General features: G+C 40.6%; 1 protein-coding gene across 2 annotated transcripts in view; it reads right to left on the bottom strand.

The window, feature by feature from the left end:
- TAFA5 (TAFA chemokine like family member 5) overlaps window positions 1–26,112 on the bottom strand; it is a 629,519-nt gene extending 603,407 nt beyond the window's left edge. The window contains exon 1 of one of the 2 annotated variants that reach the window (XM_077473263.1): window positions 25,190–26,112. In XM_077473263.1, coding sequence (XP_077329389.1) covers window positions 25,190–25,454 — 265 coding nt within the window. In that variant the 5' untranslated portion in view covers window positions 25,455–26,112. The remainder of the gene's footprint in view (window positions 1–25,189) is intronic. The other variant, XM_077473264.1, reaches the window with a different exon arrangement.
- Between the last annotated feature and the right edge of the window lie 700 nt (window positions 26,113–26,812).

Genomic DNA, 26,812 nt, shown 5'->3' with positions numbered 1-26,812 from the left:
TGCTACATAATGACTGTTGGCCGTGGTGTTTGCCATTGCCCTATGGCAGGGCTCGACAAACCCCGGGCGCCAGATCGCATTGGCGACTAGAATTTGTGATCTGGCGCCTGGGGCAGCACAGCGGGGGTATCCTGTCTCCTTCCACCCCCCCCCCCTGGCGTGATCGTGTCGGGCCGCGCCGCCGCCGGCCGGTAATTGAGGCCGCGGCTTTGAGGCCTTCTGTGGTCCTATGTTTAGTTCTGTAATCTGGCGCCATCTAGTGGTGGCTGTTGGTATGACAGCCAGCGATGCTAATGAAGCTTTCACTGCCCACCCATCTCACCTTTACTTAGAATAAAAAAAAAAAAAAAATGTGTGTGTGTATATATATATATATATATATATATATATATATATATATATACACATATATACATACATACATACATATATATATATATATATATATATATATATATATATATATATATATATATATATATATATATATATATATATACATACATACATATACATATATATATATATATATATATATATATATATGTGTTTAGGAGTTCTAACAACCTAGAGAATAAAATGGTGGTCGTTGCAATACTGTCTGTCACACCGTATTTGTGCAGCGGACTTACAAGCGCATTTTCGGGGAAAAAGTCTTATTTTTTTAATTAAATATAACAGTAAAGTTGGCCCAATTTTTTTATATTGTGAAAAATGTTACACCGAATAAATTGATACCCAACATGTCACGCTTCAAAATTGCGTCCGCTCATGGAATGGCGACAAACTTTTAGCCTTTAAAATCTCCATAGGCGACGTTTAAAAAATTCTACAGGTTGCACGTTTTGGGTTACAGAGGAGGTCTAGGGCTAGAATTATTGCTCTCGCTCTACCGAACGCAGCGATACCTCATGTGTGGTTTGAACACCGCTTTCCTATGCGGGCGCTACTCACGTATGCGTTCGCTTCTGCACGCAAGCTTGGCAGGACAGGGCGCATTTAAAACATTTTTTTTTTTCTTATTTTAACTTTTTATTTTTTCACGGTGCTTTTAAAAAAAAAAAATTGTCACTTTTATTCCTATTACAAGGAATGTAAAAATCCCTTGTAATTGAAAAAAACAGGACAGGTCCTCTTAAATATATGAGATCTGGGGTCAGAGAGACCTCAGATCTCAAATTTACACTAAAATGCAATAAAAAAAAAAAAAAAAAAAAATTGTCATTTGAAAAAAAAATCATAAAAAAAAAAAATGTCCCTCTAAGAGCTATGGGCAATGACATGGAGACAGGTGGGGGGGCCGCGCTATCCTCCCCTCACTCGTCTCCATGTCAGGCCAGGGACAGGTCTGGATTGCCGTTACCGACCTGGCTCCTAACTTTTTTAGCTGGCTCCTAGATTCCAAGCAAATTTGTCAAGCCCTGCCCTATGGTTTAATTACCATCAATTTTTTATTTCTATTTTTATTTGCTTTTTAGTGCTATTTTAGTATTTATATGATGCAAGGAGGACTTTAGCTCTGGTGATACTACTGTAATACTATATTTATATTTATCTAAACAGCTGCTTAGTTTTATTTTATGTTTTGATTTCATCTCTATTTTATATTGGTAATTTAATATTTTTATTTTTTGCTTTATCTATATTTTTTTACATTTTATGTTTTCTTGATTTTAAAGTCTGAGACATCGACATATGATAACGAATAGTTCAACACATCTACCTGCTGCTGGCACTGTAGGATTGAGGTGGCGCTGAGTGGGTGACCCATAGGCCATAGTTATACCTCATTTATCTATCACATTACAGGAATTATTCACGACAGCTGTGTGAATGCTGAGACATTCAGACAGCAATTTTGTATAAACAGCCTCCTTTGTCCTGTTGCTTGAAAAAATTATTAACAGTACTTGGAGCTTGAAAATAAAAAATAACTCTCCTTCCATCCACATACCTTAAATAAATAAATAAAAATTCAACATTTTTAAGAAGATTTTGTCTGGGTGCATAGCCATCACAATGAGGGCAAAAGAATGTATCATCATTTTTATTTAAAAATTCTATGTGAGTCTGATAACATCTGGTTTAATGCACGCCCCTGACAACATCAAATGTACAATGAAACGCATTGGGTGGTGCCTAATGTGATGTCACCACATACAGCGGCCATGAGCTGGAAGTTATTTGCTAAGCTGTAGCTTTTACAACACAGAAACGTTGGCTTTTATCTTCAGATGTGATTGTAATTTGTTATGCTTTTTAAAAAAAATTACTATTGCATACTACACTATGAGTCTTTATGTCATAAATGCCCCCTTATTTTGGGAGTGGAGTCGAGGAACTGTAACTGCCTGAGGCTGTTCCAATCAGTGTGGATCCATTTGGAGTTTACCCCGTAAAAGCGTTTTTTGGCTTTACATTCATCTAAAAGCGAACAACTTTCGGTAAGCAGCCATTTTGACCTTCCACTGGCCATTTGGGGAGCCTTAACCTGCTTCTCTACCATTCCTGGAGTCACTTCGAGAAACATCATCTGTTTTTTGCACTTGTGGACTTCTTCTAATTTTTACTTATACATCATTATATATGTATGGGTTGCTTTGTGGACTGTTTGTTTGTATCACTATCTGTACTCACTTTTTTTTTTTTTACTAGATTATGAGTTTATAGATTGGGGTGGTATCTGTTGACCTGTGCCAGCAGCTGTCCCTTTATTAATGAATTGCTTATTTTTTATCTAGCGCGGAATTCACAAGGTTACATTATTTAAGGCAAAGAGCAAACACTCTACAACCAAAATTCAACATCACTGAAGTCCCAGTATATATTTTCTTGTTTAAGAAAGGCTGGTTTGCATATATTTGCCAGGAAGTACTGCAAGAAATCACTATGCTTGTACTCTACTGTCCCCTGGAACCTCACATGCTGACAAGGATTACTAGCCATTTGCTGATACGGCCACATAGGCCAAAACAGTACTGTCAACTATTTGGTATTTTGATTCAGTAAAAAGGCATGTAATGTTTAAAAAAACAGTATCCAGGGCTTTTACTTGCAGGGGAATTCACTAAGGGCTTGTTCACACCATACATGCATAAAAACTGATGGGGAAACCAAGAGTTTCACATCAGTTTACATCAGTTTTCATATGCGTTTCAGTCAGTTTTTATGCTTGCCGACGTCACTTTTCATGTGCGTCAGTTATGTGCCCCATTCACACCACAGTACTGATGTCCCACATTTCTGCACAGATACCAGTGTTGTGATGTGAACAGGACACATAGAGAAAAACTTTTTTTGTGCCCTTGAAGAACGCATGCAAAAAAACTCACGTCTCTGCACCATGGTGTGAACGAGGCTTAAAAAGAAATATATTAACAAGCCATTGTACTTTAATGTTACTAAAAATAATCCTTCGATTTCAAATTGCTATAACTGCCAAAACTTTCAAAGATTGACAATAATGAGGGTGTGGTGTGCATTGTTTGCCTCCAGAATGTTATGAACCATATCTCCGGGTAGCCAGAGACAATGTGATCTATGTCTAGGCTTTACATTTTAAGAGAAAGTCTAGAAGAATATTGTTTTTGGAAAAATTTGTATTTAATAATAAATATTACATCTAATACCAGAGTTAATAAACTTTTCTCAACCTTTTCAACACAGAGGAACCCTTGAAATAGTTCTCAGGTCTGAGGGAACCCCTGCTAAAAATTAGAAATCTACAACTCATGATACATTAGTGTGATGCTCAGTGGAAAGAAAGGTCCTTACACTTGGGGTCATTGGGAAGAACTACCTCCTTACAGATAGTTAAAAAGATCAAAGGTGTCAGTGGGAACTTATCTGAGAGGCAGAAATTGCCCAATGCTCAAGGAACCCCAAGTAACCTCTGGAGAAACCCTAGTTGAGAATCACTGCTCTATTCAGTTTACTCTAAAGCTAGGCTGAAAATGAAATTCACAAAGTATACCTTAAAATATGTAGTAAAAAGGATGCCAGTTAGTAAACTTCCTCAATGCAGTGCTCAGTGTTTGAATAGAAAATTGCCAAGCTCAAACACTCTCACTTGGGGAGTGTAGGCATGCCTGCCACCAGTATATGGTCAGTTCCTGCTCGGGATGTTATAAGAGGTTTCAAAATGGATTTCCTAGAGTTGGAAGGTAAGAAAATGCACAAAAGGTTGTATTTTTTTTTAAACACAGGTTTGTGTTAAACTAAATAGAAAACTAAATAGAAATAATTTATAGGGTAAATGAAAAGAATTAAAAAAAGCTCTGAAATTGACATTTATTTTCGCTCATTTTTTTTTAAGAATTAAGATTATTTTCCAAAATAAAGGATCTTATATCTATTTATTCTGTATATCCAGTAACTGTAGTAAATGGCAAGATTCCGTGGAGAGAAATTTGGATCGGCTCCACTGAACAATGAAATGAAATACAGCTCCACAGTCTTAAATGAGCTTATACATTTACATTATATTTTTCTCCAGGAAAAAAAAAATATGAAACTCTCATCTTCAGGTCATCAGGGCTAGCCTAAATTAACCTAACAAAACTGGAGAAAAGACTGATGCCTTGTTTAAGGTACGTCCTTCATCATTAAGAACTGTCTGCATCTGTCTTCTCTTGATTTGAAAGAGAAAAGTGAACAAGCAAAGCTTTTCAAAATACATTCAAGACCTTCCACAACCCAAGATACAAAATGCAAATATACCTCAAATATGTGCATTTATATCTCTGAGTTAAAAGAAAACCATCTAAAAGTAGTGGTGATATGGAATCAAACCTTATAACGACTGCTATTGTTTAGGAAATGGAAGAAAATACATGAGGATTTATGACAGCCTGATGGATAGTATATAAACTTGTAAAGTAAAAAGGTTAGTTTAGAGCAGTAAAATCATGGAATCCAATTGATTCTCTACATGTCATAATAAATAAATAGACTTTAAACACATGCCTAATAAAAGTATGTATATTGTTTAAACCACTTCAATACAGGGCACTTTCGCCCCCTTCCTTCCCAGCCGAATTTTCAGCTTTCATCGCTCTAGCGCTTTCAGTGACAATTGCGCGGTCATGCTACACTGTACCCAAATGAAATTTTTATCATTTTGTTCGTACAAATAGAGCTTTATTTTGGTGGTATTTATTCACGACTCCATTTTTTATTTTTTGCGATATAAGCGCAAAAAAAGCGGAAATTTGGAAAAAAAACAATATTTTCTTTTTTCTATTTTAAAAAAAATCCAATAAAATCTAATTTTGTCATAAATTTAAGCCAAAATGTATTCTGCTACATGTTTTTGGTAAAAAAAATTCCGTTAAGTGTATAATAATTGGTTTGTGTGGTCACGGACATATGTACGCAAATGATCATGTACATATGTGTGCAGGTGATCACGTACATATGTGTGCAGATAATCATTGGGACATGTGATTTAAGTGGGACATATGTGGGGGGCATGTTTTTATTATTAGGGACATGTGTATTTATTATTTGGGGACATGTATGTTTTGGGGACATGTGTGGGGACATTGTGTTTATACTGTGTGATGTGTTTACACTGTGTGGTGATTTGTGTTTACACTAGACTGGTGATCAGTGAGTAAAAAGCTGTAAAAAACAGCTCATACTCACTGATCATCAGCCGGCTGCAGCGATCTGCTCTCCTCTCCTCAGCGATGACTTCTGTGTGAGGAGAGGAGGAGCCGATTGCCTAACAACTGGCTGTTTGTTTACATCACATGACGGCCGTGATTGGACACCGCCATCATGTAATCAGGAGGGCCAATCACAGAGCCCTCCTGCCGATCTGAGATGCGGCGTGTCTGGGTGACACGGGCGCATCGGGATCGCGCCGCTGCGCGGGCTCGCGCGCGGGCAGTCCCGCTCCTTCTGATGGACGTTCCTGAACGTCCTATCAGAAGTAGACGGCTCCCACCCGGCCGTATATGTGCATTGGCCGGGTGGGAAGTGGTTAAAGAGACAACTGTTCAAATAATCGGTATTAAACCCCAAAACAAACATGTAATATATTGCAGCTTAATAGCCCTTGCAGTGGCTATAAACCCTTACATACCACTTTTACCTACAGGTAAGCCTATAATAAGGCTTACCTGTAGGTACTAGAAATATCTCCTAAACTTGCACAGTTTATGAGATATTTGCCATATATGCTTGTGCCGACATCAATGGGGCATGGGCACTGAAGAAAGGGTACAATCGTGCCGTTTGTTCAGCAGCGTGCCATGATCGTCGGTGCATATGCGGGAGTGATGTCACGCGACTCCAGACAGTCACAGAGCCAGAGTCCATGGCCCTGGAAGTAAGAGGGGTGAAGATGGACACAACCACCAGTGGAGATTGGGGACATGGCAGGCTTCATTTGCAGGTAAGTGGCACATAATGGGCTAGTAGGCATTATGCTTTTACTTTGCAGGGAATAAAAGATGAAGTAAAACCCATCAGGGTTTACTTCCTCTTTAAGTGAGGCAGCTACATATGTTTTTTCCTTTTATTTCACCTGCTGATCATGCCAGTAACACGCTTCCTGTCCCATAGTGTCTGCATCCTGGATGAAGTATTAATGCAGACACCTTTGGACAGCAACATTGTCAGTCTTGGGAGAGGGTTGTGTTAGACCAGCAGATTAAGATGGACGTGACTAACAAATTGAAGCAGAAGTCCAGCTAACACTTTATAGGCAGTTACAGCAAACTGTTTTTTTTTTCCTTTAAGAACCCTTGTCAGTGTTAAATGGTTTGTCTCAACCCTCTAACTGCTGCTTTGTTTGGACAGCTTGGTCTCTTACAGTGGATGTAAACCCGATTCATGAAATTTGAGCTAGGTCATATATCTGCAGTGTTTTCTTATCTGTATTCAAAGCACTATGTTCCGTAGCAGTCTCCTGCTCTGTTCTTCTATTATGAGCCTGATAACTCCTAACAAGCTCCCTGTCACATATGATAAAAGCAGCCTGAGTTTTGTGTTGGGGAGGATGCTATAAATAAATTAGCAGAGCCCTGAACTATTCAATAATAAGCTCTGAAAATTTCTACCTATGAGGAGAGGGTGTGTGTGCCTTTCCTCCAATCAGCTGTCTTAGCTGTATGTCCAGGCTCCACTGCAGTGCTGAACAGGAAGAGAAAATCTAACACGATCTGAACTTTCTAGAGAATATATAAAGCTGAAGACAGCAGGTATACATGTAAAACTTATGTAGGGAGATTTGTTTAATCTCTGTGTATCATCTGAGGCTATTCACTTCACTGGGTAAATGTGAGGGTTTACATCCACTTTAAAGTAAGATTTAAAAAAAAGAACAGACAAAGTTATTCTAAAAGCAGAAAGTTTGTTTACCTTAAAGGAGAAGTACAGCCAAACTTCTCCTGTGGTTTACAGGAGTGTAGTTCCTTCTGCATTCCTGTGACTTGTTTTCAGCAGACAGCGGGCTGAAGCCTGCCGTTGGCTGACATCACAGAGCCAGTCCACGCTCAGGCAAGATCACGACATTGAAGTCAGGATGCGTCCACAAGACTGGACCAGCATCCGGCTCAGCCTCTCAGTGAGCTGCTGAGAGCCTGAGCCAGCCATTCCCGCCCTGTCTGCCTCCACAGCCCAGTGCTCCAATGAGGGACAGGGGGAATAAGCAGACCCACAGTGACTAACAGTCAACAGCTCTCTGCTCAGGGAGCCATGAGAACTGAAAGATTGGTGGTGTTTGATCACTCAGTTCTCAGTGTTAGAGCCGGTGGGGGACAGTTACAACATCGGACCGATGCTGAAATCACCAAGGTAAGTATGATTCTGAAAAAAAAAAACTCCATACTTCTCTTTTTATGCATTCTCTGCATTAGGGTAAAAAAAACCTTATGCAAACAGTGCCCCCCCCCCCCCCACATACACATGCTCCCCTCCTTATACATACCTTATGCTTTACAAACCACAGCACACATGTGCTCATTGTGGCAGGAGCAAGTGTGCTGAGAGTGCACACTGAGTAAGCTGTCACCATTCACCAACAGCTCTTGGTCACAACTTTTAATGGTAGCCAGCAGGATGGGCTCCCAATCATGTGACTGTTGTAAGAGCCATTCACAGCGTTCACATGATACAGAAACCACATTGGTTCCTGGGCAATAAAACCCACTCAAAGGGCTGATGAAAGGAGGCATTAAGTGGTTAAAGTACAAACTAGTATATTACATTTGACCCTTTAACTTAAAGTAAACAAAGATTGGGTTAAATCTTTAAAGGTGGTTATACTTGTAATTATGTGTGTCAATAATAGCTTATGGCTTGAACTATGTGATAGCAGAGGGTTACAACTGTATACAGTGCTGGAAATAGCTAATATTTCTTATTTAGGTATGTTGCAGTTTACTCTACATCTCTAAGGTTTCCTGAGATTAATAGCAGAAAAAATTCACAGCATGAGAAAAAAAATGCACATGTAACAGCTAATCTGTGCCCTATCATCCTAAATCTGCACAAAATGGTGTTTCAAATTTAATGGAGTGTAATGCCCCGTACACACGAGAGGACTTATGTCCGACAGACTTCCAAAGGAGTTCCGCCGGAGTTCCGACGGAGTTCTGACAGACTTTTCGGCCGAACGGACTTGGCCACACACGATCACACTAAACTCCGACGGATTCGAACGTGATGACGTACGACCCGACTCGAATAAGGAAGTTCATAGCCAGTAGCCAATAGCTGCCCTAGCGTCGGTTTTAGTCCGTCGGAGTAGCATACACACGAGCGGATTTTTCGAAGGGGACCGGGTCCGGCGGAGTTCCGTCGGGAAAATTTGAAGCATGCTTCATTTCTAAAGTCCGTCAGACTTTTGCGAAGCTAAAGTCCGTTGCAGCCCACACACGATCGGATAGTCTGACGGACTCGGTCTGACGGACTTTGGATGTTGAAAAGTCCGCTCGTGTGTACGGGGCATAATAGTAAATCAGATATACCTCAAGTACATCTAAACCTAAATGCTTAGGCCAAATATGTTGTTACACATGCTCCCATAATAGGGCAGAATGCAATTGCCCACAGAAAACTCAGCAGGGTTCCCTGCAAATAGCTGCAGGCAGGAAACCCCATTCAAAACAATGGTAGGCAGACAGCCCCCCTAGCTTTTCATGGCCGTTCCCATGTAATGGGCCTTAAAGCGGAGGTCCACCCTAAAGTGGACCTTCCGCTCATCGGAACCCTCCCCCCCTCCGGTGCCACAATCGGCACCTTTCAGGGGGGAGGGGGGTGCAGTTACCTGGATAATCCAGGTAACTGCACCCACTTCCGGGATAGCTCTCTGCGGAAAGGGGCGTAACTTACGCCCCTTTGCGCAAGTGCCCGCCCCTTCCCGCAAGTGCCCCGCTGCCTGCTGGGAAACACACAGATCCCAGAGGCAGCGGGGAGCGTCCTTATTGCGCAGCGCAATTCGCGCATGCGCAGTAGGGAACCGGGAAATGAACCCGAAAGGCTCCATTTCCTGATTCCCATACCCAAGATGGCGGCGGCAGGACCCGACAGACGACCTAGAGATCGGCTTCGAGTGCTGACATCGCGGGCGCGCTGGACAGGTAAGTGTCACTATTTTAAAAGTCAGCAGCTGCAGTATTTGTAGCTGCTGGCTTTTAAAAAAAAAAAAAACGCGGAGTCCCGGTGGACTCCCGCTTTAAGCAATTACCTGCAGATGAGCAGCGCTAACTACAGACAGTCTACAGTATTGTTTTTTGCACACTGCTGAATTAGACTACACACAGCTGCCAACACCCAGAGGCACAATCTGCCATATCGCAGTACAATTGTGATATTTATTAGCTGCTAGAGCAGGGGTCTCAAACTGGTGGCCCTCCAGTTGTTGTGAAACTACAAGTCCCATCATGCCTCTGCCTGTGGGAGCCATGCTTGTAACTGTCAGCCTTGCAATGCCTCATGGGACTTGTAGTTTTGCAACAGCTGGAGGGCTGCCAGTTTGAGACTCCTGTGCTAGAGGGTGCACAAATTCATAGGAATCTCATGCAAAGAGTCTACAGGGTGTGCACAGGTACACATGTATTTGTTGGAACAAATAATGGAATCCTGTTAGACTTAGCCCCGGTTTACAGCGAGTGCGGCTTTGAAATAATACTATTTCAGTGCGATTTCAAAACATCTGGTCAGTGCGATTTCATGTACGGCTTGCAAATGTGCAATCTGTGCAACTTAATATACAGATGCCAATGCAAGTCACACATGAAATTGACAAAAATAGCGCAGGACCCTTTTCAAAGGTAGTGCAAGTCAGAGTCCCACCATTTCGAACAGTTCCATAGTCAGATATATTGTGCTACCTGTCATGCCATTTTGATCTGTCAAATCACATGACAAATTGCACCGGTCTGAACAGGGGCTTCTGGTATATTTTTGTGAGTTTCTTTTTACTTCAATTATTAATAACTGTAAACATGTAGTGCTAGTTCAATTAAATGTTAGAAAAGACATCTGAAGGAGAACTGGAGTTTCAAACAGTTAAATTGCTTTGCACATTAAAAAAGGGAACATCAAGTGTGATCCAATGTATTCAATAAGATGAATCTTCCTCATCTGAAAATTTGTATAATGGAACACTTGCAAAAGTTAAAAGTGCCAAAATAATTTCTATACCCCATTTGCCGGGCTAATAGAGGGTAGTGATTTCCTTTTAACAAATGATCATGGGTTGCACCTCATTATGCAGCGTGAAGTTCATTTCAGCTGCTATACTAGCAAAGAGTTTGATTTCAGGATAACTTGAAAGATTACTAAGGTATCAAAGGAGTTGTTTACCATCTCAGAATAAACAGCTCAGTGGGGTAGTTCAATGCTGTTTAAGAGTTTATTCCCCATATTTATTCTGTAGGTGATTATGAGAAATACTTTTGCCACAAATCATAGCATTTTGGGAAACAAACGTTTTATCAGATACATCTGATAAGAATGCTATTCTCCAAAATTGTCTGCATTTGTGAGATCTCTAATATTATATAATAATGAATAAACCCATAGTAGGAAATATGCATTAAGTATAAGCCTTTATTTATTGCTAGTCTGTTGAGCCACACCCTTAATCCCGCAGTGGGCACCCTGGCACTTTATGTACATTTTTGCGCACAGACATTATAATTTACTGATGTCTATATGCAGGATCTTGCTGGCAGCGACTGTTACAAACATCATCAATACCAATGCAAGTTCTGTTCTGTATAGACATTGCCTACACATGTTTACAAGTGCTTAAACGCTCATATGTGTATACACATGTAAAACTCTTCGGTTTCAATCTAAACATATACGCCTATATAAATTTGCATATACACTGCGTTACAGATATTGACGGAGATGTGTGCATGGTCCATAGATCACAATGTGTTCAGATCTACAAACAAAAAACAATGTGAATGTACAATGTATTTGTAAAAGCAATGCGTAAATTGACGGTGCTATATGCCCTTGTACACACGGTCGGACATTCCGACAAAATCCATTGGATTTTTATCAACGGATTTTGTCCGAAACTGGTGTTGCATACACACGGTCGGACAAAGTTGACGGAAAATCCGATCATTTCTAACGTGATGGCGTTATTTAGTTACAACGGGACTACGTTCAGGCTAGTAGCCAATAGCTTTGGTCTAGGAATTTGATCTGAGCATGCATGGCACTTTGTCTGATTGGAATTCTCTACAAACGATCAAAGTCCGATCGAATCATGTTGTCAGAAAATTTTTATATCCAGCTCTCAAACTTTGTTGGTCAGACTATCCAACGGAAAAAGTCAGATGAAGCCCACACACAGTTGGATTAGTCCGACAACATGGTCCGATCGGATATTTTCCGTCGGAATGTCCGACCGTGTGTACAAGGGCTATAAGTACCATAAATAAATAAATAAAAACACTACATAGCAACAAACACAGAGTTTTGTTCATCCGTGTGCAAGCGGCCTACGGAAGAGTCTGAACACTGTAAGGGCCCCTATATGGCTGGATTCATGAGACCTAATACTGTAAAAGAGTAGCACTAGGTTTATATACTACCTGGCAATAGAAACAACTGCAAACAACTTTAAGTGTCTCTTTAGCTTTAGCCAGATTTTAGCTTTGCTTATTACAGTAGCTACAGGCCCCATGCATTAAATGAAATGCTTTCCTTCAAAAATATACTGTGATGCCTCCCTAGTAACCTCCCAACTCTTAGTACTGTGTATGTGAGCATGTCGGGGACCTCTTATAGAAGACAAAAGGAGCAGCAAATCCTGATATATACTTAAAGTAAAAGGTACAAGGGTAAGGAATTACTAAGAAAAGGTAGTACTGTACATGAAATCCTACAAAAAGCTTGGTCTAATTACCCTGAATTACTGCCGTATTTATCAGCATATAACAACACATATAATGAAGTGTCAGGAAAAAAATTTAAATTTGAAATTAAGAACTTTGAAGCAAAATAGGGGTCAGTGCCCATCACTGCAGCCTCATTATTGCCCATCAATGCAGCTTGATCATTGCCCATCTGCAGCCTCACAATTGCCCATCAATGCCCATCTGCAGCCTCACCATTGCCATGAATGCTGCCTGATCAATGCCCACCTGCAGCCTCTCAATTGCCCATCAATGCAGATTGATCAATGCCCATCTGCAGCCTCACCATTGCCATGAGTGCTGCCTGATCAATGCCCATATGCAGCCTCACCATTGCCATGAATACAGCCTGATCAAAGCCCATCTGCAGCCTCACAATTGCCCATCTGCAGCCTCAAAATTGCCCATCAATGCAGATTGATTAATGCCCATCTGCAGCCTCACGATTGCCATGAATGCTGCCTGATCAATGTCCATATGCAGCCTCACCATTTCCATGAATACAGCCTGATCAATGCCCATCTGCAGCCTCACCATTGCCATGAATGCAGCCTGATCAATGCCCATCTGCAGCCTCACCATTACCATGAATACAGCCTGATCAACGCCCATCTGCAGCCTCACCATTGCCATGAATACAGCCTGATCAATGCCCATCTGCAGCCTCAGCTCAGATTACTGCTGCCTCAGAGGGGACAAGGAGGGGGGTGGAATGAGCACCATCAGATTACATACAGTGAGAATCTCCTGTTTAATCAGTGGCCTCTTTAATAGAAATGCCGGCCCAGGAGACAGGACTTCCTATTACAGAGGCCGCTGATTATACAGGAGATTCTCGCTGAATGTAATCTGACGGCGCTCGTCCCGCCCCCCCCCCCCCATTCCCTCCTAGGCAGCTCAAATTGCAGTATCAACGTATAACACACGCACACTATTTGCACCCAATTTTCAGGGTGAAAAGGCCAATAAATATACAGTATTTAGATGGAATATGTACAAGACATTTTTTTCTTGCCCATAGCAATTAATTAGAAATATATTTTCATTTTTAACTCTGGACTGTTGAAATAACAGTTTAAAGTTCGTTGGTTGCTATTGACAACAGATATTAGCATCCACAGAATACTAAATTAGAACCTTTGAAACATGTTACACATCTCTAACTAAACTTCAGTAAAACACAATTCCTTCATGTTGAACTCCAGGGAGCTATGAAAACACTATTATAATGCTAATGACTCTCTGAAATCACAAGCTTTATTTTACTGACAGCTACTAAAAAAAAAAATTAACATGAACCTCCAATAATCCTATACACAGCAGAGGAAGAGAGGAAAGCAGTGTTAGCCAATCATGCTCTACTGCACCTCATAGTACTGTGCATCTAACACTGATAGTAGGAGAGAGCCGAGTGATATCTTCATCAGCATGCTGCTGCTACGTAACTGTCCAATTAAATCTGGGGTGGATCTTAGACCAGGCTGTATTACTACATTGTGGTAGAGTCTGTAGTGGGGAGATAGGAAGCGTCGGCCCTAGGTGAGCTTTATTCAAGAAGTTCTTAGAATACAAGGCCGGCTGGAAAAAAACATCACATATTTATTGGCCAATTATTCCTATAAATGTATTCCAATTGCATTCGGCTATTTGCTGGGATTTCAGCTTAAAATATACTGCATTGTATGGTCTGGTATGACTTTAACTAGTTTATAAATACCTATCACCCTTCTGCACTATTGTACTGTCATTTGGTTAAATCTTTGAGACACTACTGCAAATAGGTCAGTGCATCATTCTCTGTTAACTTATAGATAATTGTTTAAAAACACAGCGGAAGTTGCATAAATACTGTAGTCCAGGCCTGTCCTTAAATGGTTAAATTTGGTTTTCTGCTGTTTCAATGTGAATATTAACAGCTTACAATATAGCATTATGTATTGACTACTGTAATGAAGGTTACAATGTTGCACAAAATGTTGCAAATGCTCTATTGGAGATGTAAAAAGTGTCATCTTTATATTTGCTGTAAGCCTGATCAATACTAAATATTGGACACTTGATTACATTTTTTCCTGGAAGACCTTGCATAGTGTGTTCAGGAAACAGAAATTAATTAGATGTAATTACAAAATCACAAAATGATCAACCTATTAGTATCTAATGGATGTGACAATGCAATGTACCTTCTGGAGATCACATATAAACACACATATTGGTAGCTGTTTAGGTCTTTACATGAATATACGTATATCCATACTTTTTTCATTCCCTGCAAATCTTGGACAGTCGCGTTTCTGTTCACTGCTTACTGTATATATTTACATATACAGAAATAACTGTTTACTAGGTAAATGACTGTGCCCAAGAGAACAATTAATTAACGAGACATGAAATATATGGACTTATCAGCAGTGGCAGGACAAGGTTCTCTGGTACCCAGGGAGAAGATGCCAAAGTGTCCCCTCCACACACACCCCTTCCCAAACTGAGACTAGCACATACTGTGACGGGGGCAGTGTAGGGGGCAAAATGACAACCTTCTAACCACACATGGAAATTTACAGCAAATGCAAACCAGATATCAATCAGAAAAATTAGCAAAAGGTAATCTTTCACCAATGGCTTCTATCAAAACAGTTAAACAATCTGAACTGGTGGCAAGATTCCTTAACTCAATGAATTGAAGCTGATTATATATAGATGAAATTGCTTAAAATGGTTGTATAGTCAAAATTTTAACTTTTACCTTATTTTAGGCTTACCTGTAGGTAAAAAAAAAAAAATATATCTCCTAAACTTGTATGGTTTAGGAGGTATTCCCCTCACAATGAGCCTCTGACTGCAGTGGAGCATTCGCACATGGGATTCTCGGCTGAAAGCCCAGCAGACGCCTGACCTTGCCGGAAAGAAGTCTCCCACGCGCATGCATGGAAGTGACGACATCGCGGCTCCAGGCCACTCACAGCACCAGAGATGTGATACCCAGGCGACACGCCAAGGGAACATGTCCGCTCCCTCGGCGTGGATCGGGTGAGATGTCGGGGCCTCATTCTAAGGTAAGTATTTCGTAATGAGCTAGTATGCGGTGCATAGTAGCTCATTATGCCTTTTGCCTTACAGGGGTATACAAAAAAAAGTGGCAGCGGGTACACAACCACTTTAAAATTGCTATATGTATAACCAGCATTAGCAAAATACCTCCTTATGCTCTACGGAAAGTTGAATAGGATGGAGGTTTTGTGACATAGTAAAACCAGCACCAGTGTGAGCTAAACAAAAGCATGCTATAACAGAACCAAATTTTAACTAACATTAAGATAACCATCAGGGAACTAACTACGTTTTATCTTTTTAACCGCTTGCCGACCAGCTCCCGCTGATATGCGTCAGCAGAAGGGCACGTACAGGCATATTAACGCACCTGTATGTTGCCCTTTAAGAAGCGGCTTGCGGGTGAACGCACCTGCTGCGAGCTCTGTAAGTGTGATCGTGGGTCCCGCAGACTTGATGTCGGCGGGGATACCCGCAATTGTCTCATGGAGCGACAGAACGGGGAAATGCTTGTTTACATCAGCTTGTTCTGCCTAGTGACACTGTCACTGACCACAGCTTCCTGTAATCGGAAGTGGTGATCAGTGTCATGTCACACATAGCCCCTCCCCCCCAGTTAGAATCATTCCCTAGGACACACTTAGCCCCTACAGCGCCCTCTAGTGGTTAACCCCTTGACTGTCAGTCACATTTACACAGTAATAAATGCATTTTTTATCGCACTGATCGCTCTATAAATGTGAATGGTCCCAAAAGAGCACCAAAAGTGTCCAACGTGTCCACCATAATGTCACAGTCACGATAAAAATTGCTGCTCTCCACCATTACTTAAAAAATTTATAAAAATTCCATAAAACTATCCCTTATTTTGTAGACGCTATAACTTTTGCACAAACCAATCAATCGCTTATTGTGATTTTTTTTTACCAAAAATATATAGAAGAATATGTATCAGCCTAAACTGAGGAAAAAAATATTTTTATATATTTTTTGGGGATATTTATTATAGCAAAAAGTAAAAAAGAATGCGTTTTTTTTTCAACTAAAAAAACTAGGTGATCAAATACCAACAAAAGAAAGCTCTATTTGTGGGGAAAAAAGGACGTAAATTTTGTTTCGGAGCCACGTCCCACAGCCGCGCAATTGTCAGTTAAAACGACGCAAAAAAAATCATAATCTCATACCAAGCATTGTGAAATTATTTGCAAATGATATATAGGCTTTTTTTTGTTAGCTTTATGTATCTTTAATGCAGAACTAAAAAAATAAACCCACAAACAACAGACAAAAATGGAAAATGGAAAACCAAAAATAAATGTAACCCTGGCTCTCCAGGTGTAATCTGCAGTTTGTGGAACATGATGGGGTTGGGCTCTCAGCTGTTTATGCTCTCTATGTAATGAGTGCGGCTGGCAGCACTGTTGAAGGACACCGGCTTTTAAAGTCTAACCTTGCAGCTTACACTTGGAGCGCCTCCGCACTGGCATATGTGCAGCCAGGCTGTTAGTTTGACAGCCGAATCCTAAAGAGTACTCACAGCCCTGGCTACACCCCACCACCATCACAGCACACAAAGTAGAAGCATTTCCTGCCTCTGCATTGTCCATGCCCTGTCTAGCAGTACAATCTTGCACAGTGGGGTTGATTTACTAAAGGGATAAAGAATTTTCACTTTGCAAAACAAGCTATCATTACTTAATTCAGCCAGGCATGCAAGAATTAAAATCCAGGTATATTTTTAATACACTTGACAAGATTAGATATCCAAAATGACCATAGCTTCACCCTATTCCCTAAATTGAGTGAACATTCCCTGCGCTAAGTGATACCAGCCTGTTGTTTTTTTTATTTGCTGCTTTAATAGATCAACCCAAATAATTAGTTTTTTTTTTCCTTCCAGTGTGCCTTACACCTGCTTTTATCAGCACATTTGACCTATATATCTGAAAAAAACCTGTATACGTAAACAAATGTTACACTCTATGTTATAGATGTATAGTTCCCTCTATAATCGTATCGGGGAGTGTTAGGCAGATAACAATTATCACATGTTATCATGACACTGTAGTAATTTAATTTACTGATAGAGATTATGGGCATTGTCCTTCAATGCTCCTAGTACTAGAAAGAAAAAAAAAACCTCTATAACATTACAATAGTTTCCAGCAGAGTAATTTGAGTAAATACATCTGTATCAACATATATAACATTGCATATTTTACAACTGGAAAGAGGGACACAATTGTACACGTGACATGTCATGGAAAAAATGTAAGTGTCAACCCCTATACATTGCAAGTAAGGTTTTGGTAGTCTTTTTAATTTGAAAGCCTGTTATGCCTTCAAAACCCTACAATATAAATAGCCTGCACAGTAGACATATATATATATATAGAGAGAGAGAGAGAGAGAGATAGAGAGAGAGAGAGAGAGAGAGAGAGAGAGAGAGAGAGAAGGAGAGATCTATATCTATCTATCTATCTACCTATATATATATATATATATATATATATATATATATATATATATATGGAGAGAGAGAGATAGAGAGGGGGAGATCTATATCTATCTATCTATCTATCTATATATATATATATATATATATATATATATATATATAGAGAGAGAGAGAGAGAGAGATCTATATCTATCTATCTATCTATCTATCTATCTATCTATCTATCTATATATATATATATATATACATAGACATAGACACACACTTGCCCCAGCCATTATGTTTGTTTGTTATATCTTAGTACTACTACTACTACAGTACTAGAGTTCTTAGTGAGACATAGTTTTTCAAAATAGCTAGGTACGCAAATTAATTTTAATTTTTTTAAAGATTACCTGCATTATAATCGACAGTCAGAAGAGCAGTCTAAAAGCTAACACTTTCTTAACCTTCCCAATAAAATGTGCAATGTCACTTTACATTCTGGAGTTGGGTTACAGGCTTGAGAAGTCATTCATATGGCCAATTATGGTAATAGTCGATGGTGTAAATGTGAAATTGCTTCCCTGTAACATGTGAGCATCAAACACCTGTCATGTAATCTCATCAGACACTAAACAAAGGCTATGCCCTCTCATTAAACTGAAGTCAACAGCAAAGAAGTAACTAATGAGGATGTGATTGCAATAGAAGAATAAATGAACAAATCAGAAAATAACTCATCTTTCTACAACAAAGCTGGCAACCATGTCCACTTTAATGGCAGCATGAGTTAATACAGCATTAAAAGAATATGTACATGCTCGTATTAGCTATAGCATTGAAATTCGCATATTTTACAAAGCAGTCTTTCAGAAAATAGTAGTGCAAATAAAATAAGTCTAACCTTCTTAGTGATCTGTGAACTTGCTACAGTACACTTTAGCAATAACATTTAGTTATGCTTTCTTAAGGAAAGAATGATTAGAAAAACAATGTATAACTTCAGTATATAATGGCTGGGTATATAAAAAGGTGCAAATCCTTGCATACCAGCTGCTGTCACGTGATGTTTAATAAATACTGCACAACTGTTTAACAATACTGCACAATTATCAGATTTACAGGATGTTTTCAAAAGTAACAAAATTACTTCTGATTATTATGTCCTTTCAGAAACAAAACACATTTTACGTTGCTGTATGAACTGTTTTGGTAACCACAACATAACATAAAAGATATAACATAAAACTAACCAAAAAAAAAAGCTGCATATATTGAAAAATGAACTGGAATTGAGCAAGAACTACCGGCCCTGGTTGCTAAATGGACGTTGAGCATTCTCAGTGGAAGTACTTATCATGTACAGGCATACCTCACTTTTAAGTACACAATGGGGTGTATTTACTAAAGCTAGAAAGTACAAAATCCGTCTCACTTCTACATAATAGCCAATGAGCTTCTAACCTCAGCTTGTTCAATTAAGCTTTGGTAATAAAACCTGGAAGCTCATTGGTTTATATACAGAAGTGAGCCTGATTTTGCACTTTCCAGCTTTAGTAAATAAACCCCATTGTGTACTTAAAAGTGGGGTATGCCTGTAGTATATATCATAGAGATCAATACCATCTATCCAGTTTCATGTGATAACATCTACCTAATATAATACCACATGCTGTGTAAGGCATTAAAACATTGCTAGCTTATCAAACTGTCCCCAACTTTCCTTCTGTTCTGAAGCTTATAAAGCTTATAAAATGTATGGGGAATGCTACAGTGGCATCAAATAGCTAACATCAATAATTACCATTATACAAAAAATAAAAAATGGCAACTGGCGCATCGTTACAGTGGGTTTAAACTGGGGGAAACTTAGCCTGGATTCACACCTATGAATTTTTTGTCCTTTTTGCATTTGGCAGATTTGCACTATGGTCCATTTAACATTGGGGTTTATATAAAGGCAAATCCACTTTACACTGCACGTGCACTTGGAAGTAAAGTCGCTGTAGATCCGAGGGGGACATGCAAGGAAAATAAAAAACAGCATTTTAGCTTGCACATGATTGGATGATAAAATCAGCAGAGCTTCCCCTCATTTCAGATCTACCCCTAAGACTTAGAGTGACTGCACTTGCGGTGCAAAGTGGATTTACCTTTCATAAATAACCACCATGGTTTCCTATGGAACACGTTCTGTAATGCAAATCTGCTGCAAAATGCAAAAAGCACTAAAAATGCATAGGTGTGAATCCAGCTTTAGGACCAACTAGTTAAAGAAAAGCTACTAACAGGTGCTATATTTGTTAAGAGTAATTGAACTAACTTATAATGTAACTTTCTTTATGCAAAAAAAACTTTGAAATCTTGAATATATTCACATAAGTCAAGATGATGGCAATAGAGTTTATTTTGGTGAGTAAACACCTCAGTTCTGATCTTTCTGCAGTGTATCCCTTGTAAGCAGGCTTCAACACATAATTAGTCACGCATCATATGTTAATCAAGAAGCATTCATTAAAAATAAAGCAGCAGAAGGAGACACATCCAACAGTGTTGTGCTTTTTTTTCTTTTTCTACTTAATAATCCAATTCTTGAACAACATAGAAACCAAGACAATTCTGTACTACAAAATCATTGCCGTATACAGACGAGTGCACTAAAGTTAAAAACAAAACAACACGTGGTATATAATTAAATTATCGGCATAGTCTCCAAATATCTTCTGAACATGTTGCTCAAAATAAACTAGATAAAAAAAAAATAATAATAATTGACAACAAAGCCATACAACTAATGGACTTGAAGATGTGTGTCATATTTTCTGCCATTAGCTACCAGAGCACTTTTATTTAATAGAGATATTTCAAGGCAGGGACATCAAACACAAAGGACCTGGTGAGAATGTCCTGCTCAGTGGCAGCACTGCACAACTCACAACCTTACAAGTACATGTCTGCTCAAAAGAACATTGTGAAGATTTGCAGCAGTATTTTCAATTACAGGTGCTTCAATTTTTATTCTTGAATATAACTGAAATGCATCCCCTGTGGTATTTGGCTGACATTATTGTTACATTATCTCTATGGGGGTTATTTACTAAAGGCAAATCCACTTTGCACTGAAAGTGCACTTGGAAGTAAAGTCACTGCAGATCCAAGGGGGACATGCAAGGAAAATAAAAAACAGCTTTTTTTTTTAGCTTGCACATGATTGGATGATAAAATCAGCAGAGCTTCCCCTCATTTCAGATCTACCCTTTAGATTTACAGCGACTGCACTTCCAAGCGCACTTTTAGTGCAATTTCGAGTGCACTTTGAACTTGTAGTTTGCACTAGCAGTGCAAAGTGGATTTGCCTTTGGTAAATAACCCCCTATATTTCAAGCCTACAGGTATGATGTAACTCTGAGAAAGATAATGACAGCTGTATCTCAGGCACATACACCATGCTACTTATTTAGCCTTAAGAGAAAACCTGAGAAAGACTAAACATGTTGTAAAGTTCTCTATAAAACATAGGCAGACTTAGAATTGCAATTATAAATTACAATGGCCTTTCCCCAGTTCACAGTTCTATTCATCTTTGTGAAACATTGAGAGACAGATCGGACATCAGGGAACTGATTAGCCACAGGACGACCTGTATTTCAGTACAAAAGCCTAAGTGTGGAAAAATGGCACCCTGTGTCACCCATTCTTCACTTCCTGAAGAAAACATATTCATGGAAATGGGCATTTAAACAGCGCTTTCCCACTCATTTCAGAACAAGCCTTGATTGTATGCCCTGCTTATACCCAAGCGATGTTATCACCAAGTCAACTTAATTACCAAACAAGCCTCAACAACGATTGTGCGTTTCATAAAGAAAAAAAAAAGCATACAGGCCTTCCTCCACTAAAATTCAAGTAGAGGGTTAACCCTTTAAAGTGCAAATTTTTTTAATGAGTTAGCGTGACTCAAAATGTGCGCAACCAAACGCTAAGGGGTTAAGCAAAATCGCACACTGACAGCCATTTAACTTCCTAGACACATGTGCTGCTTCTTTTAGGCATGGTATTTAACATTATTGCGATAGAGATGTAATGCATAAAGACCAATGAATTAGCGGCTAGGAAGAGAACGTCCCTTTATCTGAAAGCATGGCTCTACATGTTTATGCCAAGTAAATGTTCTGGATTACTGTGTCATTTAGTGGAATAAAAACATTAGGCTTTAATTACTGTATTAATTTACATGCATTTCCAGACATCATTCTGCAAAAAATATAATAATCAGATAAGCGGTCTTAACATTCATGAAATGGAAGCAAAGCAGGAACGTTTACAAATATGATACCTTACAACAAAATAACACGAGCTCGTTCGTGTTGCAGCGAGAAGCTCATAATTCGATTTGGTCAAGGTGTTAAGCAATAGAGACAACACTACTCTGAAGGAGAAGCGAATTTCATATGCATGATGTGTTAAACAACAACTGCAATCATTAAACACATCATAAAGTCCACTGTACATTTCCCGTTAAAGCTGTAAAGCAGACAAACGTCCTCTAAAAGTGCTATCGAAAAAAAAAAACAGATGCCACCCAGACTAAAATGGTGTCTGATCAGTGAAGAAAACTCTCCTTCAGAACTTTGCCTATTGTCGTTTTTTTCAAAGACCGCAATTTTCAGCACCACAACAACCATCCGCCCCCCCCAGACAAAGAATGGGAAGCACATATACAAAAAGGAGGGGGGCTTTTATTTGACAATGTATTGTCGGTGAACTGAAGGCAGGAGAAGACTACACAAGAGCAGCCAGTCTCCGGAAAGAGGTTGCAGTGATCAGTGGATGGCAGTGAAAGTAGCCTATGTTAAGTGCAGCGTGGGAACGCTGTCTAATGGGGAAGCAGCAGAACAGCCCAACAAGGCTCTGTATGCAGTCCTCAGCTCATCATCATATTCTCTTCCCAGACACTTAACTAAACCACCGACACATTAACTGACACATTTTCATAGACGTCACTCTCCTCCAATGGAAAAAAATTAAAATAAAAAAAATAGAAATTATATATTTTATTTCAATTTGGCAATGCACTGTGTTCTCTTCTATGCACATTACACACCGCAAATAATACACCACCAAAAAAAAAAAAAAAGTGACAGTTATTGTCAGCAGGGTCCAGTGAGACTTCAGAATTGGCCACATGGCTAAAATAATGAAGCTTCTCTTATCGCTAAAGCTTTGTGTGTTGAGCCTATAGTGACAGAAAATCACGTTCGCAGGACAATAAAGCCATGAGCAATTTCCTCTGATGTTTGTTCAGAACATACCAGAATATCCGGACTTACATCAATATGCCCTGCTAATAAATACTGCTATAGCAACAGATGTGAGCTTTGTCATTCCTCGGTAGCAGCAGTCTTTATAGGAAAAAAAAAACGGTGATGCACCACAAGTAGCAAGCCAATAAAATAAACACCACTACATGTATATTGGATTTTTTTCTTCCAAAAAAACCACTAGATCGCATGCTAATAAGTGCAGTATAACCCAAGGCAACCCCCCGTGGCCATGTTAAGTTTGGGTATTAATGCTCTAAACTGATGAAAGGTGAACGCCAACCGGTTGCTATGGGTTACAGCAACTGCTGTTCTAAGCCTGCTCTAAACTGATAAGAGGTGAAATCTGATTTGTTGCTATGGGTTACAGCACCCGCTGTCCTTAGCCTGCTCTAAACTGATGAGGAGAAATCTGATTGGTTGTTATGGGTTACAGCATTTGCTGCTTTTAACCTGCTCTAAACTGATGAGAGGAGATATTTGACTGGTTGCTATAGGTTACAACATCTGCTGATCTTAGCCTGCTCTAAATTGATGAGAGGTGACATCTAACTGGTTGCTATAGGTTAAAACATCTGCTGATCTTAGGCTGCTCTAAAATGATGAGAGATGAAATCTAACTGGTTGATATGGATTGCAGAATCTGCTGTTCTAGCCTGCATTAAACTGATGAGAGGTGAAGTCTGATTGGTTGCTATGGGTTACAGTATCTGCTGTTCTTAGACAGCTCTAAACCGATGAGAGGTAAAATCTGATTGGTTGCTATGGGTTACAGCATCTGCTGTTCTTAGCCTGCTTTAAACTGATAAGAGGTGAAATCTGATGGGTTGCTGTGGGTAACATCTGCTGATCTAAGCCTGCTCTAAACCAATGAGAGGTAAAATCTGATTGGTTGCTATGGGTTACAGCATCTGCTGTTCTTAGCCTGTGCTACATGAATGAAAGGTGTAAGAGAAATGGTCGCTATGCATAGCCTAGTTTAGCTAGTCTAATTGGTTGCTCTGGATTACCACTTGCTTATAACATTATCATTACTATAGTAAGCAATCACATAATTAGCAAACTGGAGCAAAAAAAATAAAAAATCAATGACAGTGCTACACACGAGTTTTTGGATGCCTGGTCTCCATGGACCACTTTGCATTTCCAGCAGTGGGAGAGCCTCCATAACTTTACAGCTGGCTATGATGTAGAGCTGCTTTGAAAAGGCTGGAACCTATAATAATGATCACTAGGCAGTAAGCGAACGTGAACATTTACCACTGGGAGCCCAGAAAAGAAACGCGCCGCTCAATGCAGGTTACGTTTCAAGCTGCAGACTGGGCTCTATGTACATAAAAAGGAGATCATTTAACTCCTTTAACCTTTAGCACTGTGCATTTCCAGCCGGATGACTTCATAGAAAAAAAAACTAAAAAAGAAAAAATCCACCACCCCAAATTCCTTTGGGCGAGTTGCTGGGGCTCTATAGAATGGAGGTGGGCCCTCTGAGTGCTCCTCTTTGCCCTTTCCATAGAACTTTGGTGCCATCTATTGAAAACTTGCTGAATCAAAAAAAAAAAAAAAAAAAAAGGGGGGGGGGGGGGGAGATAAGGGCACCTATTGATCTGGATTCCAAACAAGCCAAAGCCTCCGTCCTTAAGTCCCCCCTTTCCAACAGGCCATGTTTTTTGGGGGGATCAAATAAAAAAAAACATTGAGGGGCATTTATCTGGGCATGGCTGGTAGCTTAGGAAGCTTTAGCTTGAAGTTGGCAGCTGATCCGGTTTTTGGTAGGTTTGAGGCACCTGGTCCTGAAGCCATGACCTGTTGGGGGTAGTTGATGGATCTGCCCCCCCCCTTCCTTCCCATCCTCTGTTCCTAAGCTCACCTGCGGCTACAGAGTGTCTAGTGCTCTGCACTGCATTCCTCCTCCGCAGCCCACCCAGCACACACAGACTCATAGACACACACATACAGATACAGACACATAGCTAGACATTTACCTTCTTTTAGGAAGTGCGAGTGGATGAGGAATAGGAGAAGACAGCAGATGGCCGCTCCTGCTAGTGCCCATAAAGCCTTCAGGAGCTGCATGTCGCTTCCCAAGTCAGCGAATAGGCAGAAAGTAAAGCGAGTGAACGGTCCCCGGCACACATGAAGGTCTCCCCGGCAGCGGCACACATGAAGGTCTCCCCAGCAGCGGCACACATATATAAGGGGCTCCCCAGCAGCGGCACAAATGAAGGTCTCCCCGGCAGCGGCACACATATATGAGAGGCTCCTCAGCACACATATATATAAGGGGCTCCTCAGCACACATATATATAAGGGGCTCCCCGGCACACATATATATAGAAGGGGCTCCCCGGCCGCCCTTAGCACAGCCTTCCTCGGGGCTCACACATCGGCATGGTCAGGCGGCCCCCTCCATGAATCAGCTTTCTGTTCCTCAGAGTTGCGCAATAGACAGCGGCGGCCATGAATTAGAGCCCGGCGCCCATGGGCGCTCCTCGGGGGAGGGGGGTCAGGTGCACCGAGTCCGGCGGCGGCTTCTTCTTCTTCTTCTTTACGTGTTGCTCTGCACCATGGTGAGGAGTGAGGAGTGAGTGAGGAGAGGCTCCCGCCCGCCCTGGGGATGAACGCTTTTCCTCCTCCTTTATTTTCTCATTCCGATGCAATGCTCCATGGATGGAGGGAAGGATGGAAGGAAGGAAGGGCTGAGCTCCGTGCAGTGCTGCAGCCTTGCAGGCTCCCTGTCTGCTGCTGATTGCGGGGGCTGCGCTGCCTCCTCTTTTCTCCCCCTCCTGCTTCTTCTTCTTCTTCTTTTTTTTTTCTGGGAGGAAATCTGACCTCCCTCGCTGCGTTTGCTGGATGGTAATAGAGGTGTACGTCTGTCAGTCCCGAGCCCGGTGCAACTTTCTCTGTGACGTCACAGTGCACCCCCCCTTCTTCCCTCAGACACCCCCCCAACCCCCACACCACCACCACCACCTTCCCTCTTCACACTCTCTCTATCACGGGCGGGAGTTGCCCGTAGCAACCGCGCGGCCGGTCCAATCAGTGTGCAGCACGGCTTAATGATGCGGGCCTGGCAAATGCACAGCTCGCCCTCTCGGCGGCTCGGTCATTAACACGCTGCTCCGGTTGTGTTGGGCACGTTGAAGGGAAAGCAGTGTGTTGTGTTCTAAGGGTGGCAGGAAGTTTGTGAGTGACGGTGCGGCTTCCCCGGGTCCTGGCAGGGCTGCTGAGGGGGTCTCCTGGAATATACTATCTCTATCTTTATCTATGTCATTATGGGGCTTCCCCAACAAAGTCACCTGCTGCAGAGGTCACCGCTCACACTATGGTGGAGGAACACGCTTCCACAAAGGATCAATTGCTTTTCCAATCCATAATCGATCCCTAGACAACCAACTATTCCATTGTTATGCCACATTTCAATTAAAATCCATTTTTTTTTAAAATCACTTTGTACTTTTACCCCTTTTCTGCCCAGGCCAATTTATAGCGCTGTCACACTATGAATGACAAGTGCGCGGTTATGCACCGCTGCATCCAAATTACATTTTTATAATTTTTTTTGAGACAGATAGAGCTTTCTTTTAGTGGCATTTAAAGAGGAAGTA

This window comes from Lithobates pipiens, unplaced genomic scaffold (genome assembly GCF_037356315.1).
Source record: "Lithobates pipiens isolate NorthernLeopardFrog02 unplaced genomic scaffold, aLitPip1_a1.2 Scaffold_8, whole genome shotgun sequence".
In the NCBI taxonomy this organism is placed as follows: domain Eukaryota; kingdom Metazoa; phylum Chordata; class Amphibia; order Anura; family Ranidae; genus Lithobates; species Lithobates pipiens.
This window is presented reverse-complemented; position numbering and strand designations above follow the sequence as displayed.